Genomic DNA, 24,061 nt, shown 5'->3' on the forward strand with positions numbered 1-24,061 from the left:
CAGAGAGGGAGGTCACCCTCCCAGGCTAATAATAGTGTTTCAGGACATGTTCCCCATCTCACCTGCCTGTTGCAGTACCCTGAGGAGTGATGCAAAGAAAGTACATCTTTTTAGATGCCATCTGAGAGGGGTGAGCAACAGCTAAAGAGAAATAGAGCAGCAGAAGCATGCAAACAAAACCTGACTCTCAAAGAGGGGCAACGCCTCCTATAATTTGTAGGGAGAGAGTCTTCAGTAGCCCAGATTCATGGCAGTCCTTGGCAAGAGCACAGGTTCCTCCTCTTTGCTCCTCTTGCATCAGCTCACACCGACTGCTTGGGGACACAGTATAGGGGCTCTGGAAGAAAACAGAAACAATCTGCAGGAGCTGCCTTCTCTGCAAGCCCCCCAAAGTTGGGGATGGAAAGGGTCCTGCACCCAGCACCTTCCCTGCAAACTTGAAGTACCTACATGATGCCATGCAGGGTCTCTATGCCTGGCAGTAGGACACGCATGGCCAGGGGAAGTCACAGAAGCACGACGTGCTCGTCTGCTCTCCCCCATTTTCTGCATGAGGGGAGGTGCCTTGCTGGGGGGAGAGGGGAGAGAGGAGCATCACTGCCACTGCCCCTTAACCCAGACACTGAGCTTCGAGTTGTACCGCTTACAAGGAACCAGTGAGAGCAGCCACATCCACAGGCCCTTCACAGACCTGAGACCAGCGTCTTCGCCTCACCGGGACCCTCCTGAGCTTCCCCCTTAAAGTTCAGCCCAGAAAAGCAGTGCATCTGCCCCGGCTGGAAGCACACTCCCTGGCACACAGGGCATGCTGAGGCTGGCCATGGTGGGAAACGACAAAAAAGGTTTCACTGGACTAAGTGCAGACAACTTTAATTTTATACAACGCTGATCAGTCACCCCATCTTGGTGCCCATCTTGAGAAGATCAGTCCTCCTCTGGAGGAGACTTCGGTGCTGTCACAGCCCAGAGGAGGAAAGCACTGTCAGGAGCTCCAAGGCATGAGACCGCCATGAGCTGCAGCCTTGCTAAGAAGAGTAGAAATAACAAACAAGTAGGGCTGCAACACAGCACACACCAAAACAGAAGGAAAGATGAGAAAATGAGGTATAAACAAACAGTGAAAACTGGCACAAATACACGCTAACTTCAGGTGTTTGAAAGTGTAAGGAATCGTGTTTTGAACTGTGTGAGTAGCTGCGTGGTACTTAGTTGCCAGCTAGGGTTAAACCACAACACGTGCAAAGACTCTCACCATTTAAAAAGAAAAAAAACAAAAACCAAACTAAAAATTCATCTACGACACTGAAATTATAATCTGTTTATGCAAATTATCAGTAATGATACCAATAAATACTGTCCACCTGCCCTACATTTGGCTTCATGTACTAACAAAACCAAAACATTCAAAATGGTAACTTAATAAATATAAATATTAATATTGTAATAATATAGGCAATATTTTAATCACAAACTAATCTTTACTAAAGAATATGGCGTTAACAAAAATACCAGACTGGGCCAGTCAACTGCACATAAAAACTTAAATCCTTTTGTTGATCAGCTAAATGTTAATTATAAGGCTTTTTTAAATACTCTGATTAGATTTTATGAAAGCCATTCGCTACTTCTCCGGTTGTAATTTATTAAAGTTAAGATTGTTTACATTTGGCAACTCCAGCACAATGAAATTTTTTTAACACTGAATTGCACAGGTCAAGCCAGTGCTTAAAATTTTACTTGCTGACTTAACTCTGTTGGTTTGAGATGTGAAAAACATTTGCATCCACACTGGCATTGCAGCACTGATGAAATCCCTTCTGCGGACAGGATCATGATACTAGAAATTTATCAGTTTTATCAGCCTTTTGGAGATGCAGGACCACCCTGTTGGCAGAAAAGCTCTAACAGAGCACACCGCTCAAGAAGTTCCTCAGGCTGGATAAGGCAGAACAATCTGCAGGGTTCGTTATCCACTCACACGATGGAATCTGACTGCAGCATTGACCTGCTTCTTACAAAAGAACTGCAGATGTTGTAGCCATTTATCTAAATTTTGTTCAGACTCCTTTGTCTTTTACTTTAATAAGGAACATAAAAACTTACCAGATAGAGCTGGACCAAGTTTGGAGGGTGGGAGGGTGGTGGGGTGCTGGTGGAATCTCACGTGATGTTCACTGCATTGCTAAGTTTTGGGACATGAAAGGCAGAACCAGGACCATTGCACCATCCCTCATCGCCAGGCGACCCCAATTAAACAGTATACTCACCTCTTCCTACTGATTTCTTATTTTTCTTACACTGATTATACTTTCTTGTTTGTTGTTAAATTTGAGGTATATTTTCTCTTCTTCTTGACCGTTTTGCAGCATTACAAACAATCTGAAAGAGCAGGTTTGCCCTTTGGAGCAGTACTGACTACATGGGCATCAGCTTGTGAATCACAGGTCTGAATAATAGTTTTAAAACAGTGGCCATGGTAACAACCATATGAACGCCCAGTGCTGCTTGAGACAGGAATTAGGAACGAGATAGCCACAGCGTGTCGTGCCAGGCAACCAGAGAGATGAACACAAAATATTCCTTACTGAGGTTTGTCCCGCTAAGACCACGGAGCAGAGGTCTCAAACAGCTCAAGACTTGTAGGTCTGTTTAAAAATCAGAGTTAATCCGGGTTTAAAGCTGGTTAAAGAAACATTACTTCTGAGTGAAAACTCTTCCAGTGCTATTTTCTTGCTTTATCTACCACATTTTCTTTTGCCTACCACAGTTTGTACCTTCACATTTGGGAAATGAAATTCCAGTATTGAGCTACCAACAGCAGAAATAATGCAATCCAGACCAGCAGCTTTCATTTCTGGGCTTCAGACCTCAACGGATCCTCAGCCAACCTCTATATGGTGAAAGACAATTAAGAAATGCAGATTCATAAATGCTATTCAGCAACATACAAAAACCTTTTTTCACCAATAGTCTCTAAAAAATTTCCCAATGGAGATACAAGTCCTTTGTAAGAATTTGTAAAAGAACTTGTAACTCTGTTGGGAATTTTTTTAAGAGACTTTAAGTGAAAAAAATATTTAAAGTAACATGGGTCCTGTGCACCTGTTCCTAAACCTTACCTCTTACTCAGTCTTTCATACCTCCTATACTCACAGAGATGAATACACCAAGACTTGGCTGTCAACGCAGCAGACACCAACTACCCAATCGCCTCACACTCATTTTTGTAACACTATCTTTATAGCAGTAGGAAAACCAAATCCGAGTTTTGCAGTAGTGCACAACCCACCCTCCACTCCTGACAGAATCTACATCAACACAGCACAACGCAGCGCCCCGCAGAGCCAGATATGGACCAGAGAGCAGGGGAGCCACATCAGCTTGATCAGCTTGACCCGCTAAGCTTGGGCATCTCTGCTGCCAAACTCTGACTAGTGGCAAGTGCCAGCTTCAAATCTATGGGAGCCATGACAAAAGCATCATTTGAGCCCCCACCCAGAAGCCTGAGAAAAAGAGCACTAAACCTTATGATACCAAGGTCCTTCAAAAAAATGAATAATTTTTTTTCACCAACAGCATTACATTAAAGAAAGAAACCTCTAACATGGTGGATAAACAAGGCAATGACAACTAATCTTTGACGTGTAACTGTAGTAACAGTTGTAAAGTCTTTTCCTCAAGGAAGGAAACTGGTAGAGCAACAAAGCATTTGCTGCATCCACTAGTAGCCCTCACTCTGACCTTGATTTTTAAATCTTGCTGGATAACAAGGCCAGCCGCACAGTGAGTGGTTTCTGGCACTTGCTCTTCACTAGCCCTGCTTGGGCGCTGTTCCTGCTTCTGCCAGCTGTGTCCTGCACAGTTCCACACACCACACCACACCACCCCCCGATGCGCACACCTCACTAGCAGGCACTCTTAACTCAGCAGCTCTGCTAACAGTCTCCTTTACTCCCCTGCTGGAAGGCTGTCTGCAACCAGCCCTGTCCTCACAGGAAACTCTCAAGAGATTTGATTCTCACACACTCTGAAGAAACACTACGTAACTTTCTCCTGCCTTGCCCCTCCTTTGCAGGTGCCAAGCTTTGCTTCGCAAGGCTGCAGGCCGTCCCCTGAATGGTACTTTGGGCATCGATAGAGAGACACGGCCACGCTACGCTCCTGTAGCCCATTAGCAGTACAAACTGCACTCAGTGAGAGGACTCCTTCTCTCATAGAAATGCTTCTCAAATGCACCACAATACAGGCAAAAAAAAGCATTTTCAGGCCAGCCAGCCCACTGGTCCGCTATCATTTACACCCACTTTGTTCACCAGCAGCGGGGCTCCCCTCTGCAGCTCTTCAGCAGGGAGTATGAGAGGTTTCCCTTCACTTTCAGCCCAAGTCACTAGCCTCACACTCAAATGAAGGGTTGCATTGTTGCAGCTCTCCTACTTCAAGATCCAAGCTATCATCTCCCCAGGGCTCTTGGCTAAACAGACAAACCAGCTGGCTCACATCTAGTTGGCACATCCCTCCACAACTCTGCTCCCCCACGCAACCATACCTAGGGGCTCTGGCAATGCCCAAAGCCACCACCTCTGGGAAGAGCATTTCTATACCTCACTCTAGATGTGAGAACGCGTGGGAACGAGGGGAAGACCTCTCAACATGTCGCTTTAATGTTCCTTTTCCCTCCAGTAAGATTCCTGTTGAGTTTCTAGTAAGACTAGACACCGTAATGATTTACTGTGTTTATTTCATTTGTAATACAGCAGAAAAAAAAAACGTACAGAGATTTTTCAGACACAGGAAAACCAAAGCATTTTTCAGGGCCAGCTTCTTAGACATAACACAACAAGGATAGATTCACACTGAATTTGAGCTGGAAATGAAAAACATAAAAGCTGCACAGAAGATCAGCACACTAGCAAAGCCGTGGGAATGCCTCTTTCTCAAATCTGTAATACCCTGCAACCTAGCGAAGAACTTCACAGAGCTCATACGGATGGGGCTTCATTGTACTCCCAAAGATAATGTCTGTATTGACTTCCTTAACTCCTTCTGGTAGGGTGAACTTGAATGTCTGCAGCAGGCTGCAGAAGATGATGAAAAGCTCCATCTTCGCCAGCACCTCTCCCAGACAGCTACGGTTGCCTGAAGAGGGAGATGGGAAAGAGCGGTCAGTCCCACAGAAGTCTGTAACCAGCACCTGCTTCCCCGCTTTTCAAAAGAACATCACTCAGCCTCAGCAAGGAACAAGCACATTTGCTGAATGTGATGTTCTCCCCTCAGACTGAACTGACCAAACTGAGATGTCAGCAATCCTTCTTTGCAGGATCTGCCCAGATTATAGAAAAAGACACCAGAGATGCTTCTCAATAGTTTCATGCTTTCCTTCCTAATCTATAGGACTCCCCATTTCTATAATTCTTTATTTCTGTAATTCTATATTTCAGTCTCTTGATTCCAATGAGAATTACAAGAAAGCATCTTTAGGTTCCCTCGTAGCTTCCACTTCGTACAGGCTGACTTTTCTTCACTAATAGCAGTGAAAAATCAGAACACAGAGGATATTCTACATCTGATGACATATTTTCCTACATAATGCTTTCAGTGAAAACAACTTGTTAAAGAAAAATTCTTTTCCCAATTTATCGATTAACTGTGTCCAAGATATAATTTCCAGTCAGAAAAAGAGAGTGACAGACCCTGAAACGCAGTGGTTAGGCCATTCAACCTGGATGCAAGAAACAACTGTTTAAAGTTCTGTTCTGCCCTGTTTAGGCCAGGAACCTGAGCCTGACACTTCCACGTCTCAGCTGAGGGCTCTGACAACCAGGCTATTCCATTCTGGCATGATCCCCCACAGCTTTTGTTTGTTTAAGCTTCTGTAAACTCACACACTGGGTGAAAACATGACTCCAGAAGCCCCCCAGAAAAGACATAGCCATCTAGGATGTATGTGATCCACCTTCACATTTCTGCACTTACACAAAATCAATGAGCTCCAGCAGAGCAGCCTGCCACAGAACAGCCACTATAATAGCATAACCTGACATAGTCAGAGGATGACAGGACAGCAGTACAAGGACTCAATTCCCCAAATTATTGGCAACTCTAGGGCCTTACTTCTTTTACCTTCTCTGCATTTTCACAGAAGTCTAAGATGAAAGGTTTATAAAATTACCAAACAACTTATTTTTGTAATCAAACATTTTTCTGGGCTGGGAAAACCACGTGCTCCAATAGTTTGGAATGTACTGCATTTGGCCTTCTCTGCAATGAAAATAACACAGCTTTACACTCACAATCTAACCCACACAATCAGGTTTAGTTATTGGTGCACCTACCCACTGAGAAAGCTATGAAGGCCTCTCGGGTCACAAAATTTCCATCCTTGTCCAGGAAATGACCAGGGTTGAACTGGTGAGGTGTCTCCCAGTACTCGGGGTCAAAGAGCCGCGTCTATGTTTAACACAATTATAGTGCCCTGAAAGGAAGATGATGTTGGCTCAGTTGTCTCTCACACATCAAAGAACACCACAAACCGATTCCAGCTATAATTCAGCACATGCTGGTCACATGGAGAGGCAGCAGAAATGAAACATTAGTTTATTAGGAAAAAAACTTTTAATCTCAAACTGTTCTGAGGCAGGTTTTCTTTAAAGAAGTAAATGAGAAAAGAAACTTCAGTATTTCAGATTCAGGAATTTCCCTGCTGTATTCCTTCATGTGTGTCTGTCTGTTTTTTTTTTTACCCCATTCTGTTAGCAAATGCAACAGAATGCATGGTTTGCAGTTCTTTATGACCTTATCCTAAATCTACCAAAATTACTTTCCTACTTCTGACAAGCTTTGACAGGTTTTGACAAATGAAGAACAAATCACCCTAGAAATGAAATTGTATATTTCAAATTCTCTTTCCGAAGGTGGAGGTGGGAAAGGTGTGCATGACAGAGGGGGTTGCAGGAAGATGTCTCCATGCATGCCTTTGGGGAGGTTTGGCATTGAGGTTAAGGTTGGAAAGGCTGGACACGCCGAAGAAGCTGGAAGAAGCTTTTTATTTGAGGTTAGGTAGCAGCTCAGAAGCTGTGGGGAAACATCTTCATTATATTTCAAATATGATGCCAGAGAGGTAATAATAAGAAAAGAAGTCCCAAGTGAATGAGGTTGCGTAGACACTTGGTATTGTCGCAGACGTCACCGATGAAGAAATCATTCCATCTCCCATTTGTCCGCAGGGCAGACAATATCCTAATGTGAATGGTTTGCTGCACCTTCCCTATTGACACCACTGTACATTTCTGGTAAGTCTTCTCTGACACGTTTTGAAAGTATAAGAGCTCAAATGTTTATAAATTATTTTAAAACCACAGGCTCTTAGAAAGACTCTGCAGTGCTCTCACAGCACACTAGTTTCACTGGTGTGCAACTGTGCTCTTGGCGAGCTTTTTGACTCACTGTGAGACAAAGTCACAGGCCAGAGGGGATGGGAGGGGACGAGCGCTGTCTGCCAGTGCTGTCACCAACACCCATCTGTCCTGAACTGGAGAGAAAAGGGGTTAATGGTAAACATGGCTGCAGGGAACTGAACGCAGCCAAAGATCACATCGGAACAGAAAGGATATCCGTACCTTTGGAAGTACCCCAGAACAGTTGTATCCTTCACTGCTTCTCTAGGAAGTGTAATTAAAATAATGCTACTAAAGCGCGTGATCTCATGAATCACAGCATTTGTATAAGGCAGTTTCCTCCAATCCTCATAGCAGATTAGAAGGGAGGGACTCAGAACAGCATCTAGTTCTTTCTGGATTTTTTCTTAAAAAAATAAAATCCATTATAGATAAAAGAACACCGTTTTGCATGAAACAGAGCTTTGATTTCCTTTTTGGATTATAGTAACAATATAAAAAACCGCCATGTGTAAATAATTTATATTTACCATGTCTTAAAATGTGAATACATTTATACAACTCTAGTTATGATTTTACTACTCTCTAGTATTTCCTAATTTATAGAGTCTATGTTCAGATCATCTTTCCACAAGCCAAACAGATTTATTGAGCTTCATAGTTAAAGGAAGGGGAGTGAACTGTAAATAAAGCAAGAACTTATTAAGAGATCAATTCAGTTAAGCTATTATTTTCACTCCGGCTAAATAGAGACTCACAGCACATTAATCGGCATGTTGCAAGGGAGCCATCGTATCAAGCTGATTCACATATGTAATGATGAGAACTGGAACAGGATAATACTACCAAACCATCACCAACTGTTAATCTCTTTTGGCTGTTATCCAGGTTTCAGTAAGTAGCATAGTTTATACAGTCTCAGAGGGTTCAGGGTCAAATTTCATGCTTAAAAGTTAGGCTAGTAATCTAAGAGGGTTTGTTTGCTTTTTATTTCATTGGAATTTGGTACATATATATATGTGTGCATAAGGCTCTGTTCTTCCAGCATTCTAGCACCGAAAGCATGAAAAGAAGGATTTTTAGCTCTGAACCCCAGGGTCAAGAACACATACTTGGCTTAGCAATTCATCATCTCTGAAAGCCCTGTATCAAATAATTCAAAAATTCTGAAACTACTGTACAACTATGCCCCATTTTTAGAATTTTCATCATATTTTTATCTTTCTTCTCTGCTTAACTTTTCCTTATGTTACGATAAATATATTTATTATATAGAAATATAAATGGTGTCTCAGTAAGGACAAACAATGTATTCTTATTACACGTTCTGGATACCAGAAAAGTGTCACTTTTCCCTAACCCGAGCTCATATTTCACCTCAAGTGTCTTCAGCCAGACTGTATCTTCCATTATATGCTTACAGTACTGAAACAATCCGAAGAAAATCAACAAGACAAAATACAGTATCAGAAGCTGAATATCCCTGAGATTACTTTAAAATCTCTGTCTGAAAATTTTCTATTTCACTGGCTTCTTCAAAGCAAAGCTCAAAAATGTGATCTTAAAAAAAAAAAAAGCAAGCTTCATCTTCAAAAAAACTTGATCTTAACCAAACAAAGAAAAAAAAGTGTAACATACAATTGTTCTAATTGAAACATACCCACGTTTGTGTCTGCAACTCACCTTGGATGTCAGGATAAACCACCATGAAGAGCAGAGCCCAACGCAGAGTGGTGGCAGTGGTCTCTGAGCCGCCCAGGAAAAGGTCAAAACCAGACTGCACCATGTTGTCTTCTTCAAATGTAGAACTGGTGATATTTTTAGTCTACAGGTGTCAATGAGAAAGATAAAATGGCATATACCTGTTTAACAATTAGCACTAAGACAGACAGCGTCCACTATATCTAAATGAACAATCTTTCTAGAGGACAGAGAAAATGCAGATACTTGAGCAAAACAAAGATCTATGCAAATATTTTCCTCAAATAAGTACATTGATCCTTTAAGTTACAGGTGCAGTTGAAAGAGTCAGGTGTCTAAGGTCCTGTTATGCTGCCTTCTGAGTGACTTGTTGCCTTGCTGCTAACTTCCATATCTGAAAAAAAACCACTTCAAAGTGGTTTTATCCCACCCTTGCCACTATCTGCACATTTGCTCATTTCAGCTATCTATTGCATATATAGTATGTTATCCTTTTAAAAGATTTACGCTTTTTTTCAGAGCAAAGACTGCCATAATTTTAAGATTGGTATTAAAACCATACAGTACTACTAAGCACAAAGATAATAAATGCAAATATTAGTAAGACACAAAGAATCAGAATCAGCCAGCCATCCAAATATCTGCACCTTCTCAAAGTCCTCCCTACCACTCACCGCTCAGCCTGCACTAAGGATTCTACAGTATAACAACAAACGTAATAATTTATACTTCTAAAACAAGTTATTAAACTAAGTATTTAAAGTTTGTATTTGAGTTCGACAGCAGAGTTTTTAAACTCTATCTGTAGAGCTCTGTAATAATGTTGCTATGTACAGAAAACTGTAGGCTGTAGGAAAGGTGCAGGGAATCTGTTACGATGGGATCTGTGTCCCATACAGCGCAAATTACTCACTTTCTCTATCTGATCCAGGTAAAAGTCAATGAAATCTTGTGGTTCATCTCTTATGCCTCTTTCCCTGTGGCTTTTAATTTCCTGCCTTATGAAAGAATGAACAAAATCAGAGGAATATGCTGCTTTACGTGCAGGTCCTGGGAGGTACTCTGAAGCCCATGGAAAAATTTCATACATCTGTGGAGCGAGACAGATGCAGTAAGTTAGATTACATGAACAAGGCTATTGTAGAGATACAGTGTCGACATTTTTGGTGCTAAATTGCTGAATTAATTTCTTTAGGAAAAACACTGTAGCATTAAAGAGAAATGTTGGGTACATCACACACACTAAAACCATGAATTAAAGACAACACAGTTTTCACCCTGGATTCTTTCCTAGCCTGACTGCGTAACTCTACTTGTATCTGCCCTGTTAATTCACCAACAAAAGAATCCAGTTTCACAGACAGATTTAACATGTATTAATATTAATAAATGCTTATATATAATTACGTTAGCAAACAAGAAAAAAAATTCTCTTTTATTCTGATGCAGAGTACCACCTTTTCACCTTAGCAGTACTGATGATTCCATTACAGAAAAGTTCAGTGTGACCTTTGCCGAGAAATTCTAATGAAGATTGTTAATATAATATTAATATAATAATTGAACAATGTCAAACCCAAAACACTGCAGGTCCAGTTCATATTCATAGTCAGAATTTTTATCAGCATTTAATGTGTACTAAATAAAGCAATAACTATAACAATATATAATAGCATAATTATATTGCATAATAGTGCAATAAATGTGCTCAATAATAAAATAATTTGCATATTAAATAAGTCATTTTCCTCACATAGTAGAAGTAGCTGTTCCCAAAAGCCACTATACAATCGCATGCTTCAATCAGCTGGGGGAAAGTTTTATCCTCTAGGGAGAAACGATGTCCAAAAACCACCGCACAGATCACATTAGAGACAGCATGAACAATGGGGAAGGAAGGGTCGGCAGCTCTTCCTGCAGACAGAGATAAGCATTCATGTCCAAAGCACTTTCTTTAGCTCCTTTGTTTTTTCAGAAGCATGATCACAATGACGTTTTATAATACATGTCATCTGTGCTGTTTAGACTGTTACCCTAGAACACCCAAATTCACCAGCGAACATAACGAAAAATAAACCTCATTCAAAAATGAAGACAGGAAGGCCTCAGGTCTTTAACTCCCAGCCTTGGCTTTTTGTGTTTGCTTTTTTTTAAAAAAAAAAAATCTTGATCTTGGTGTTGATACCAAAATACACATTGCTGAGGTCTGACTGTACAAACAGTTCTAAACTGTGCTCCAAACCCATTCTTTTCTGGAGCAAAACCAGTTAGTATCTACCCTTTAGAGTTACGCAAACAACGTTCTATGTCAAAAGCCCAAATGCAGTTCCCAAGCACCTTGTCCATGGCATACTGTTTTTGTCCCTGAAGAACTCAACCAGATAATGGGCTTCAGTTTGTATCCCATGCATTCCTTTATTCCCCATTCCCAGTTTTCTGAGAGTTCCAATTCCAAAATATCTCTGCTGTTTCCAGATGAGACCATTTGAGACCAGGATACCTTCAGCCATCAAGAAAAATCAATGTTATGTCACGTTAATGTTCATATAATAGTAAAAGACATACACACTAAGAGTCCCATTTTTATCATGCTGCCACTCATAATGAAGACAGCCTCATCAGGGCAGTGTTCTTTTAATTTATTTTGCTAAAGACAGAGAAACAACCTCGGTTAATATACTCTCACCTCTGCAAAAAGCCCACTCAATCTCAGGATTCACACACCTGCCTTCCTGTTCTTTCTGAAGCATCCAAGGACAGTGGTTATTTACTCGAAACTCCACCCAGCAGCCTGCTACAAGCTGTAAAAGACAGTGTGGGTTGGTGTTGCCTTCTATTTGCCCATGCTTTGAGCAGAAATTAATCTCAATCCCTAATCACAAAGAAAGGCTTACAGCCCCGCTCATCTGATGTCTTATAAGATCTCATTTATTATGTTATACAATCTTCTCATACAATTAATACTGGTAAGCTATGTTTGCCAGCATGCCTATATGGACATTGTGTTCTTGCAGATGTTGCCACAACTCAGCTCTGCAGGAGCAGCAAAGACAGCTTTCCTCAACGAACACTAAGGTCAGGTTTCTACAGCCTGGAAATACGATGGTGTCTCTCACCAATCTACTCATTGTTGGGGAGGTCTAAGCATTTCCTATGCTTCTGATTCTAACCTTACACAAACCTTCTGGAGATTATCACATCTCCCTGTTCCAACGGCAGGACCTCTTCCCCTCTGATACAGAAGCACTGTCAACTGAGGCATCTGAGCATAGATCCCACCTCTGCTTGGGCAGCGATGGGGACCGCTCTCAGGCACCCCTGTGGGCATTTAGCAAGGACAAAGTCCCTGATTCTAGGCAAAAAAAAAAACCCCAAACAAACAAACAAAAAAAAACACAAACAAAAAAAAAAAACCACAACCCCATCAAAAACAATGGAAAAATAAGATGAGGAATGTTTACAACAATATTTTCCTCCCTGTTAGCTAGGATTCTAGCTTTTAGTAACCCTGCTCTCACAGCATGTCAGTGATGCACAGTCTCAGCCTGCTACACCCTCAGAAAATGGCTGAAAATGAACAAATCAGTAACAATGCTGTGTTGATAAACCTTGGTAAATCTCTCTAAGATTACATATACTATCTGGTTTTACTTTGGGACGACCAGGTACCTTATTACTAGCAGGAAGAGTTAAAGCGATGGATGTTACAATTCATTGTAATGCAGAAGTGATAGCATTTAAATGAACTCAGTTAATGTGCACAAATTGTGAATTAAAGGACCAAAATACAAACAAAGTATTTGTGAGATCAAGCAGATATAGGCGGGTGTTTACAGAGAAGCTTTTTGCAAGCGGGTTATTTGGGGGGAAATCAGTTTTGCTTGGTCCAAAATCTTCAGTATATGTGAGCAGCATCTCTCATTATTATGCAAGCCTTGCTCATTATTATCTGACAAATACTATAGCAACAGCTCACTGGTAGAGATGACAGAGGTGTTTAGTCAGCTCAGAAAACCTGCTTTGCTAATGAAGCGTTCAGGCCATAGCAGTGGGAAGAAAATGCAGGGGACAGGGAGAGAACAGAACAGAAACAGTCATAGCTGCCATACACATCTTGGATTTCATTAGTCAATCTTAAAGCTCTTTTGAAAAGCGAATGTCAGGGTTGATTAGGCCCAGAGAGGTAAAGCAAGTTCCTGAGAGTCACAGACAAGCTATGAACAGATCCAGGAACAGAATTTGAAGTTCCCAAGTCCCATTCCAGTTCTTTATCTATGCAACCTAAATAGCTCATCAATCTTCAGGTCCCAACAACAGATGACAGTAGGAGGCAAAACCCTACCTTGTTTATTTATAATGCATGTAAGCAAGTTCTCTTTTCCTGAACTGAACAGAAACATAGAATGGGAACTTCCTTTCCTCACATCTCCCAGCCTCATGTTCATTCTAGTTCTGTACTCTAAGCAACCTCTCTCTCAGTGCTTGCCTAGCGATAATGTGTCTGTGTCATTCTCTTCCTGCAGAGAAATTCTGATGCCACCGACCAATTAACAGCTCCTGTTATGAAGCTTTTGAAAGACTGGGGGGTGCAGAGGAAGAAGGAACAGCTAAGCTGAGAAAACCAAATTAGTGTCTCCACTGAAAAAAAAATATAAATCAAAAACCTAACCAACCAACCAAACAAAACCCAACTGCTTAGGAATTGTCTGCTCTGTTCAGCTTGACATCAGGCCAGGCAGCAAGCACACGCTACCACGCACAGCAATACACGTGCAACACGGAACCAGTCAGTGTCCTCTAACACACGCTGAGCCTGTCTCTGCGAAAGAAAAAAACCAAGCCCTGGTATTTACAGCATAGCAGCCGACACACACCCTGGGCAGAGGTGTACCAGGAACCATTTCCAACCCTGGCATACCACGTTCATCATTTGCTTGCTTCACACCTTTCTGAGCATGTTCTTTCCCCGTCCTCTGTAGCTGTTGCATTTGCTTCCCACTCCTGTGGCCTGAAACCTTCATTACAAAAGCAGATTTCCTCATCTGTTCCAAACAATCAAACTTAACATCTGCCATCTTGACTGGTGAGCTCTTGCAATAATATTACACAAATACTATTACACAAATACAGAGGAGAGCGAGCAAGATCCAGATGAAGAGCTACTGCTCACATATACTGAAAATACTAAAATGAGGAGCATTGAATTCTTCTAACACAGCTTCCTTGCTTTTCCCTTCCTTGTAAACTTCACCCTAAGCTTTGCTGAAATAAGTTTGCCTCACCATACTTCAGCATGCCCACAGCTCTCACCTAGCAGTGGGAAAACACACTGCCCACAGCATCCACACAGCCAGGCTCAGACTCAAGCCTCGCTGGGTGCAGCCTTACTCAGCAGGACCCAGATTTACCCTGCAGAAGGGTCTAGGAGAGCAGACGAGGGGCAGAAGGATAGGGTCACTGCGAAAGTAGCAAGACCACTCACACGGGCTATACTGCAACAATCTGTCAGGCAACTTGTACAATCACATGGATTCTCTTTAGCTTCTCTACACATTTGAAGATATAAAATTAGCTGAGTTCTTGATTAAAGTGTTGAGATACATCATAACATGAGCTTAGTTCTTGATCAAAGCAGCAAAAAATCCAATGTAATATATCAGCTAATAAAAAAAACCCTATACATAGTAAGACTTCATACAGAGACCCACAGGGCACCAAATAATCAAGAGATAAGGAAAGCTGTTTTACAGTCACAGTATAAGGGATGTAAACTACTGTAGCTAAGGCTTACATTCAGCTAAAAGATGGTATTTGGGACCAAAGTCTGAAGCAGCATACACATTAATATGACTCAGCCTGGGAAGTCCCACACATTTGTGAGTCATACATCTTTCCTTTGCCTCCTAAATTCTGAAGATGATGGTTCCTGACAATTCATTTAGCAAACAGAGGCACCCTAAGTCATCTCCAGGTTCACTACTGCAACTTGCTTTTGGCACTTCTAAATCAGCAAGTTTTTCAGCCCCTAGGCAATGTACAAGCAAGGAGTAGAAGCAGCTTTGAGAGAAAACAGATTTTGCCATGCCAACAGGAACACATAAAATGGGAGATGAGGTCTGAAATCCTATCCCAAATGAGTAATAATAAAAAAAATTAGCTGAAAGGAGACCGGAGAGATTTCTTAAATCCATCATCTTGTCCCAGAACACCAGAGTTCTGTCATTTCTGTTTGCTTTCCAGTGGTGGAGATTCCCAAAACTTTCAAAACCACCTACTATAGTGCATAGATTATATCAAAGTCGGTGAATAACACGTAAGAAAGGTAAGCCTCTTCAGCTAAAATCTGCTACACGTTGGTACAAACTTCTCCTGGAAAGCTTATGGGGTCCACAAATCAATACAGATTAAAAATTTTGCTTGCCTTTTCAGTTTACTTGATCTTTTCCACAAATTAAATAGAACCTGTGCATTTTTTTCACCTCCAAAATTTGCACCAGGAAATTTTAATCCTTACCATAAAAAAATAATATTGAAAATGCCAATCCACTGGACAGAACAATAATCTCTTAATTGTTCCATGTGACATCAGAACTTAATCTGGAATACAACGAAACAGAAAAGCAGATATTCTCCTAATACTTAAAATTCCACTTTTTCCCTCCCTTAAAGACATTAATTTAGCTTTATGTTGCATTAATTAAATTCTTTTTCATCTCAGAGACCATACCCTAACAGACAGGTATTGTGTAGATGTTTCTTCTATAAAGAAAACCACATAATAATTGTAGTATATCAGAAAGGTGACAAGTAACGCACCCTTGGTATTTTAATGTTTAGCATAAACTGCATGAGGTGTTACCATTATGCAAGACACTTTATATTGTGGGATAACTGTTCAATAATTAGCACGCGGACCCAGTATCAGTACTAAAAAGGAAACAAAATCCTAAGTGAAAAAAAGAGACAGATCACAATTACAAATCATAAAAAACAGTAGGTGTGGCTTGGCTATTTGCAGAGTATCACGTATTTCAGTTTTCTAAGGACTTCAGCTTGGGAAAACTGTAGATTGTCTGAGAGAGAGAGAGAGAGAGAGAGAGGGCTAAAGCAGACATATATTCTTTAGAAAGACTTTGATTTCAGCAGAAGCAAACCCATCTACACAACTCTATTTTCAGAGGAAGTCACATAAAAAAACTAAAAAAAAACCAAAATAAAAAAAACCAAACAGCAAGAAATTAAAATTTTTATAAGATGTTGGAGATGGCTGAGTTTTTTATAGCTCTATTAGTATGTCTCCTGATTTTGCAGTTCCTAAAGCTGCAATGGATGCGCACGCAGCTTCCTCCAGGACCAGTTCCCCTCCCAATACTTGGAAATTTGTGGCTGTTGGACTTCAAACTTCGTCGAGAAACTCTCACTAAGGTATTTACTTATCTCTATGTATAAAAATCAGTTTGAATGTATTTTAACTTAAATTGCATAAGAGCAGTCTAAACTTGGATTTAATTTTTTTTTTAAACCTCAAGCTTGATTATCAGCCAATTTCAAAGAATCCAAGGACCCTGCACTATTAAAAATATTTCTGAGTAATGAACACCTTAATTGCTTTACTACTTGTTATTTTCTTTCTCTTTCGGATACAGTAACATCCATGCATATCATTATCACAAGCACTGTCAACAGCAGGCTATTCCATTGACACGGTGATTCTCTCTTTCTGTGTCGGTATCCAGCCCTGTAAGCCGCCTCTAGCAGAGTTTCCTTTGCCTGACACCAAAGTTACTGGAACACCTCCAGGAGATGAGTGGTCTGATCTCCTTTAGAAGATCAAACATATACTCTAAGCTGACTCTCTTTTTCTTATTTGTACAGCGAAAAGATTTATTGTCTCCAATAAACAGACTATTACTAAAACAAATCAAGAAAATTTGACTGCTGTTACGTTCACAGCATGATTCCTTTATAAATCAATTAAAACTTCTGAAAAAGTAAGGAAGTTGCTTCAAGCTATTTTAAGGAAAATTGCAAGCATGATCTGGGGAAAGACAATAAAGGAAAAAATATCACATGGAAGGTATAAGAAAGAGTACAAAAACATTACTTTGCTGTCTTCAGAAGTTAGAGGCAAGAAGATACAATAGTTCTGGTTAATAAAATAAATAGAAAAGTTCTGGGATTTTGACTGTATTCATTTGTTCTTTGATTCTGAGCTGACAGAAGAGATCTGTTTCTCTTTCTGTGGAATTTTCAGAGGTGGTCTTCTGCAAGATGTCCTTAGTATCTATTCCATAAAGTACAATTATCTCTGTTCCCAAAGCACATTACAACAGAAGACTGAATTTTTCTGAAACCCGTAATTCAATTCAATGTTGGCAGAGAAAACTCTTAAATTAATATAAGTGTATGCATTCCCTGGTTTATATTTATTAATTTACTGTTATTAACTCTTCAGTTAACCAAAATCTATGGAAACATCTACACATTGTGGATGGGACAGACACCCATGGTTGTACTGAATGGATACAGAGCAGTAAAAGATGGCATTGTCACCCATTCAGAAGAAGTTTCTGGAAGACCTCTCACGCCATTCTACAGGGACATGATGGGTGAGAAAGGTACAAGATGTTACACAATACTGAAATATAAATAAGATGTAAAGAAGAAAGATGCCTTCATATATATATATATATATATACACACACATACACACGAGTTACTGCTATGCAAGTGCATAAACTGGGCTTACATAGTGAAAAGGTTCCATGCAGAGCTAGTGTATTAAGAAAAAGAAAAAACAAAAATTTCTCCTTTGATAAAGCATACTACTGACTTGTTCTTGTTGTTGTTCCAAATAGCTTCAGAGGAATATTTGCCTACAGGAGCTGGCTTTCAGTTGTATCACTTCTAAAACAGAAGACTGTTCAAGCAGAAGACATCTATAGACAAAGCTGTTCTGTCCTTACCAAAACCCACTACCACTCACTCCCCAGGGTCACATTTATAAGCAGCTATATAGCTGGGAGTCATAAAAAACAAAGTTAGCGACCAAAAGTCAGCATGTGCAACCAGCACGCACAGTATCTTCTTTGCTAGTGAAATACAACCTAACTGAAATCAAATTCTTCCTCCTGCAGTGAAAAGATTTCCCTTCCCAGCAATGAAATAAATGTTTGTGTTCTTCAGGTATTTTTCTGACTAGCGGGCACACCTGGAAGCAACAGAGACGCTTTGGCATGACAATTATAAGAAGCCTGGCCCTTGGTAAGAACAATTTGGAAAATCAAATTCAAACAGAGGCCTGTCACCTTGTGGACATCTTTGCAAACATTAAAGGTAAATACACTGGAAGAATAACACTTAGAACATTTTCTGAAATATAGTAGATTAGGGGAGTAAAATTTCACAGTAAGTTTTTATAAGTAATAGGTATTTTTTGTATTAGTAGGACTTTTACTGGCTTGTTAACTGCATTCTTCACAAAAAATGTTTTGTCTGCACAGTGGGCAATATAAAATCGGTTTTTTGAAACAAGTATAGTTTAAAAAATGCTTATTATCAACAGTCTTGAGGACAGCTGGTAACAATTTTTATAGTCAAGAAGCACAGAAAAACCCTATGTTCTCCATAAAATACACAATTTGTGACCTGCTACGAGTCATTCTAGGACAGCAGGCCTTTAGGGGTTTGGCAGAGAAAGAACCCCAACACAAGGAATGTATAATTCAGTTGTCCAACAAGATTTCTTTTTGAGGTTTGGATGAAATAGAAACCAACAAAGTTTTAGCAAAATGCCAAGACAAAGCAATCAAATATAAATATTCTGAACAGCCAAATCCCTCACCCACATAGTGTTCCATACTGATGTGAAAACACAGAGAAGTTGCCTAAGGTCTCTCCAACTCTCCTTGCACTAGACACAGCAAAATGGCCCATCTCACTTCTGAGAGCAACACGTTCACAGACCTTTAAAACATAAGAGATGAACAAACCATCGACTCTGTCCCTGTACAGTCCAAATCTTTACCTTCCATGCAATCCTTCCTCAATGTAAAACTCAATAAATATATTTACTCTTTCCAAGAAGGACTACAAGCATTGGACTGATATCAGAGATGCATAATCCACCATTCTCCACTGTAATACAATTCAAAGTTTGTCCTTGTCATTGAAACATACTTAATTTTTTCTAGATTTAACTTTTTTTAATGGGAGACATTTTCTATCCTATGATACAAGTTTTGCCTTTTCAGTTTGTGTGGAAAAAAAATTATAGGTGGATCGTTAAGCTGTACATGAAAACCAAAAGGAAACAAGTCATTTCAACACTACTAATAAATTAAAACTTTTAAACTGTTTGAGGAAATTCCCCCCCCCCCCCCCCTTTTTTTAGGGGGGTTGTTTGGGTTTTAATTGCCAAACTTAAATATCTGCCTCCAGGTCAGAAGGTATATGTTCTAATTAATTGCTTGTGTTTCCACACAAGCCAGATGACAAGTCAAAGTGGGGAAAAGAGGCCCAATGTTTGTCTTCTCAAAACCAATAATCACTGTATTTTACAAGAGTAAAAAGCAGACCGAAAATAAAGATTCCCAGCACTTACAATCCACGTGTGAAACTTATCTAAAAGTAGTCTGATGTAATATTGCTTCTACCATCATGTTTTCTCACTGTGGTCTATTCAGAAATACTCACGGTACCTCCTATACTCACAGGCAAACCTTTCGATCCCCACACTTTCGTTGTCCGTGCTATTGCAAATATAATTTGTGCTGTTGTTTTTGGTCATCGCTTCTCCAGTGAGGATGAGTCTTTCAGCAAGCTTATCAAAGCTATTTATTTTGTGATCTACTTTCAAGCTACTATCTGGGGCAGGGTAAGAATCTGATTTTCTTGTTCTTATTCCTTGAAGTGCATTTGCACTTCACAAGTCAAAACAAATTAAGTGTCAGTGACAATTCTTCCCAAACATTTCCATACCATTGTTCTGCAAGCTATCGTGCAGTAATAAATTAATACATGCCTTGCATATGTCATTACTGCTTTATATTCCTTCTATATGTTAGTAAATTATGTGTCCTAAAATTTAAATTATAGATCATCACTGGTTTTCACAGATTTCCAAAACATATAATGAATTTTGAAGGAGTAATCATTTGCAGAGTACAGCATATATAAGATTCTTAAAATGAAAGCAACTTTTAAAATTTAATTTTCATTTAGTCTTAAGAATACAGAAGCGCTGTTACTAAGAATTAAGCCTTCAGAGTTCTATTATTTTTGAGAAGAGATCTTGCTTCTCATATAATTCATATTACCACCAAGACCGGAGTTATTCTGAGCTTCCTATAAGATACAAGTGACAATTTCATCACACCAAGAAGAATATTTCTAAGTTCTTAAAAGCCTCGCTGTTGCTTGTATTGTGCAGGTTTTGGCACACTGGCATTCTATAACACTGTCAGGTTCTCCAACTCTTTCATACAGAGATGCCTTAAAAAACCAAATCTGAGTAAAAATCAAGGTTGAGGAAATCTGCTTGTGAGCCAGAATCAGCCCTCAGTTACTCCAATTCACCCATTTTCAAAAGCCCCTGTTGCATTATTAGGTATGCATCCAAAAAGTGAAATATAATCATTGTCCTGCTCTCTTGTGACCTGATAACCACTATTACGTTGACATTTTGGTCAGCTGATGAAGATGGAGAAAGAAGTCCACACTAGCCAATAGATTCCTAATCACAGGCCACAAATAAAACAAAGGCTTTGCCAGTAGTCCTAGAGACTGAAGTCCATTCACAAAAACACACACAAAAAGAAATGAAAATAATTCTCTTTCCTCTCAAGAAACATACTTGTCAGTTTATCCTGGAGCAAAGCCTTCTAAGACTGAGAGGTCAACTCAGCTTCTATACCTTTTCAGTCTTCAACCTATCTATCAAGGATAGAAAGTGTGGTTCTTGAATATTGACAACTGACTAACAGCTCATTAACAAATATCAGACAGGTTTTCCTCAATGCCAGCTCACTTAGAGGGCAATGAAAAGCTTTCGCAATTACTCTTAGAAATGTAGAATAATTTACATTAGAAGGAACCTCTGCATGTCAGCTAATCTAACTCTGTGCTCAAAGCAGGTCTAATTAGATCAGGTTGTTTAGTGACTGGTCTGGTCATGTCTTGAAGTCTCCAAGGATGGAGATTTCACACAGACTCTCCCCAAAACCTGTTCCCACTACTATTTCATCTCCGACTTGTGTCTATTGCCTCCTATCCTAATTAGGAGTGCATGTGTTGCAGTGACTTCACAGAGTTATCAGGAAATCAGAATTGGGTTCTCAATTTAGAAGAGTTTGTTTCCTCCTTTTTGTTTAAAATCACAGATGTACGATGCTTTCCCATGGCTTATGCACCGCCTCCCAGGACCTCATCAGAAAGTGTTTGTATACAATGACTTCATGCACAATTTAGTTATGAAGGAGGTCCAGACTCATGAGAGACAGAATGCAGGTGATCCACAGGATCTCATTGACTTCTACCTAGCTCAAATAACAAAAGTAAGTATCTGTTTTATCACACTATCCCCTCCTTGGCCTCAACGCCTACTACAAATACTCACTGTTCAAGTAACTGCTATGGAATTTTTATACGCATACTTTATTTGTTTAGCACTGACAATTTTTGTTTTGGTGGGCTGCTCAAGGTTTCCAATGACAATTTCTATGTGACCAATGAAATGTTTGAAATTGTCCACTTCATAGTCTCCTTGTGAATATACCCTACAGACCAAAGATGACCCTACTTCCACGTTTAATAAAGACAACATGGTTCAGACTGTGGTTGATCTTCTGCTGGGAGGGACAGAAACAACAAGCACCACCCTTCTCTGGGCACTGCTCTACATGATACAATACCCAGAAATCCAAGGTGAGCAAAAGCATTATCAGAGAAAGCTGCATCCAACATTACATCATAATGAACATCGTTAAAGTGTAAGTATTAGCTCAATCACTTGCAACGCATCAAAATAACCCTTAACAATGTATATGAATGGTGGTACATCAACAATTGAGAAGCAGAAAATGGAAGTTTAATAAATGAAACAAATGTGCTTTCCCCCCCAGTTCACCAACAAGCAACTCTAGCAGAAATCAGAAGTAGCCACTGTTCAATCTCACTAGAAGGGGATGGGCAAAGACAGAACAACAAGCTAAAGATATTCCTAACCTTCAAAGTGGAAAAGCTTTAAAAAGATACCTGGTCTGATGTGCATTTATAAACATCATAGAAATTACACCTGTAATTTCAAATTTTAATCCTTTTTTTTGAAACGTAGAATTGTATCATCCTCATCACCAAGCAGCATGTGTCTTAAATGAGAGATCACCTTGTGCTTTGGGGGATATGCACTTTCTTGAGCAACTGAAACCAACACAGCACTGAAACCACATGCCAATGCATTTCATAGCAACAACATTCCCCCCCCCCCCCCCCCCCCCAGTCCTGGACATACTGCTAGAAAAAAGGGGGGGGAAGTTAAAATATTTTCATTTCTCTGCAGAAAACGTTCAAAGAGAGATAGAGGCTGTTCTGGAACCCTCCCACCTCATCAGCTATGAAGACCGTAAAAAACTGCCATATACAAATGCCGTGATTCACGAGGCTTTGCGGCACAGCAATGTTACTTCTGTTGGGGTCCCTCGACTATGTGTGAGGAATACAACTTTGCTGGGGTTTCACATTAAAAAGGTACAGAATATACCTCTGTGTTTCTTAAAGCTTTGAGAGCTATTAATATTTAGTATTTATATGACATTAGCTTATACAATTCCTAACTTTGCACAGAGAGCATGTGGTAGCATGTCACAGACATGAAAGCTCAGTGCTCTGAACCAGGGCTAAGTCTACATTAGCAGATGCAAAAGAAAGCTTGGGACAAGGCTAACAGCACAAGTAGCAAACATAAGGAAAACTGAAGTCTTTCTTCCCACTAAGGGAATATGGATGATGTCAGGGCATCAAAGCAGAACATGTGTTAAGGAATGACGAAGAAATTATTTTATTAAATGTCAAGCCAGCTAACTTTCACACATAAGACAGCAGCCTGGAGCAACCTATAGTCATCCCTGACAAAACACACACACACACACACAGCTCAGTACAGCGAGAGATCTGACAGTCACGTTGGCATGACATAAAACGTCCCAAATATATTAAGCATAAAACTGATGTGATAGAATTGTAAGATTCAGTGAAGAGTGCAAAAAAAAAAAAAAAAAAAAGTGTTATGATTAGCCTATCAAGTACAGAAAACAATCCAAGCTGCACTTTAGCTTAGACACGAAGACACTTCAGTAGTCCTGACAGAAGATAACTTAGACAAAGGCAAACATGTAGTAAGTTATGACAAACAGAGGATATTAGGGTTTATTATGCCTAGATGTGCACAGGAAAAGACTGAGTTGAATCCAAAAACTGGGCTGCAGGCATAGGATAGCACATAATCTACCAGAGAAGGAAAGTCCAAAAACGAATCAATCACACATGGAAAATATAATCTCTTCTTACAGGGCACACTTGTATTGCCAAATCTGCACTCCGTTGTGTACGACTCTGAGCACTGGGCAACCCCCTGGAAGTTCAACCCAAATCATTTCCTTGATTTGGATGGCAACTTTGTGAACAAAGAGGCATTCTTACCTTTCTCAGCAGGTAATGCCCTGTCACTTGAATATTCCTGCTCACTGTGTCTTGCAGCAAGACCAAAAATACTATTTCTCAATTCTAAAATTTTAAAAACATACTTTTATAAAAACATACTTAACACAAAGATTTAAAGTCAGATGTTCTACTGTAAGAGCCACAAATACTGTCTTCCATTTTTTATTTTTCATATATTCAAACAGAGGACGAGTACGGCTAAAAGACATAATGCTATCTCCTTGGTATACATATGGTTCCTGCTATAA

At 39.9% G+C, this 24,061-nt stretch overlaps 3 protein-coding genes across 7 annotated transcripts in view; 1 reads left to right on the forward strand and 2 right to left on the reverse strand.

Moving 5' to 3' along the window:
• LOC121096500 (cytochrome P450 2J2-like) overlaps positions 1 to 24,061 on the forward strand; it is a 112,255-nt gene that overhangs the window by 85,541 nt on the left and 2,653 nt on the right. For 3 of the 4 annotated variants that reach the window (XM_040612466.1, XM_040612468.1, XM_040612467.1), the window contains 9 exons: positions 7,224 to 7,289; positions 16,407 to 16,520; positions 17,551 to 17,713; positions 18,282 to 18,431; positions 19,811 to 19,971; positions 21,476 to 21,649; positions 21,878 to 22,019; positions 22,654 to 22,841; positions 23,663 to 23,804. In XM_040612466.1, the coding sequence (XP_040468400.1) occupies positions 16,425 to 16,520; positions 17,551 to 17,713; positions 18,282 to 18,431; positions 19,811 to 19,971; positions 21,476 to 21,649; positions 21,878 to 22,019; positions 22,654 to 22,841; positions 23,663 to 23,804 (1,216 nt within the window). In that variant the 5' untranslated portion in view covers positions 7,224 to 7,289; positions 16,407 to 16,424. Of the gene's footprint in view, positions 1 to 7,223; positions 7,290 to 16,147; positions 16,521 to 17,550; positions 17,714 to 18,281; positions 18,432 to 19,810; positions 19,972 to 21,475; positions 21,650 to 21,877; positions 22,020 to 22,653; positions 22,842 to 23,662; positions 23,805 to 24,061 lie in introns of those variants that run through there. The other variant, XM_040612465.1, reaches the window with a different exon arrangement.
• Positions 4,721 to 6,451, reverse strand: LOC121096506 (cytochrome P450 2K1-like; the record flags this gene model as incomplete). Its single annotated transcript, XM_040612475.1, is given in 3 exon segments — positions 4,721 to 5,136; positions 6,333 to 6,442; positions 6,444 to 6,451. Coding segments are annotated over 3 exon segments (297 nt in total), but the record flags the coding sequence as incomplete, so codon positions are not given.
• On the reverse strand, positions 6,366 to 12,453 carry LOC121096503 (cytochrome P450 2J4-like). 2 transcript variants are annotated; one of them, XM_040612472.1, is made up of 6 exons: positions 11,449 to 12,453; positions 10,849 to 11,009; positions 10,009 to 10,185; positions 9,078 to 9,219; positions 7,617 to 7,800; positions 6,366 to 6,472 (listed from the first exon to the last, which is right to left on the reverse strand). In XM_040612472.1, exons 1-6 carry the CDS (start codon positions 11,603 to 11,605, stop codon positions 6,463 to 6,465), a joined length of 831 nt encoding a protein of 276 aa, XP_040468406.1. In that variant the 5' UTR covers positions 11,606 to 12,453; the 3' UTR covers positions 6,366 to 6,462. The 2 variants fall into 2 exon arrangements, with proteins under 2 accessions (XP_040468406.1, XP_040468405.1); XM_040612471.1 differs by having other exon boundaries at positions 6,431 to 7,528.

The sequence above is a fragment of the Falco naumanni genome, chromosome 13 (genome assembly GCF_017639655.2).
Source record: "Falco naumanni isolate bFalNau1 chromosome 13, bFalNau1.pat, whole genome shotgun sequence".
Classification (NCBI taxonomy): Eukaryota; Metazoa; Chordata; class Aves; order Falconiformes; family Falconidae; genus Falco; species Falco naumanni.

Coding starts and splice junctions, on each gene's coding strand:
- LOC121096503 (XM_040612471.1), bottom strand. CDS start 11,605: ATGGCTGAAGGTATCCTGGTCTCAAATGGTCTCATCTGGAAACAGCAG. Junction 7,801..9,077: donor GGTTTATCCTGACATCCAAG/GTGAGTTGCAGA, acceptor TATTTTTTTAAG/AAAAAATCCAGAAAGAACTA. Junction 7,529..7,616: donor GTTCTGGGGTACTTCCAAAG/GTACGGATATCC, acceptor TTTTCTCTCCAG/TTCAGGACAGATGGGTGTTG.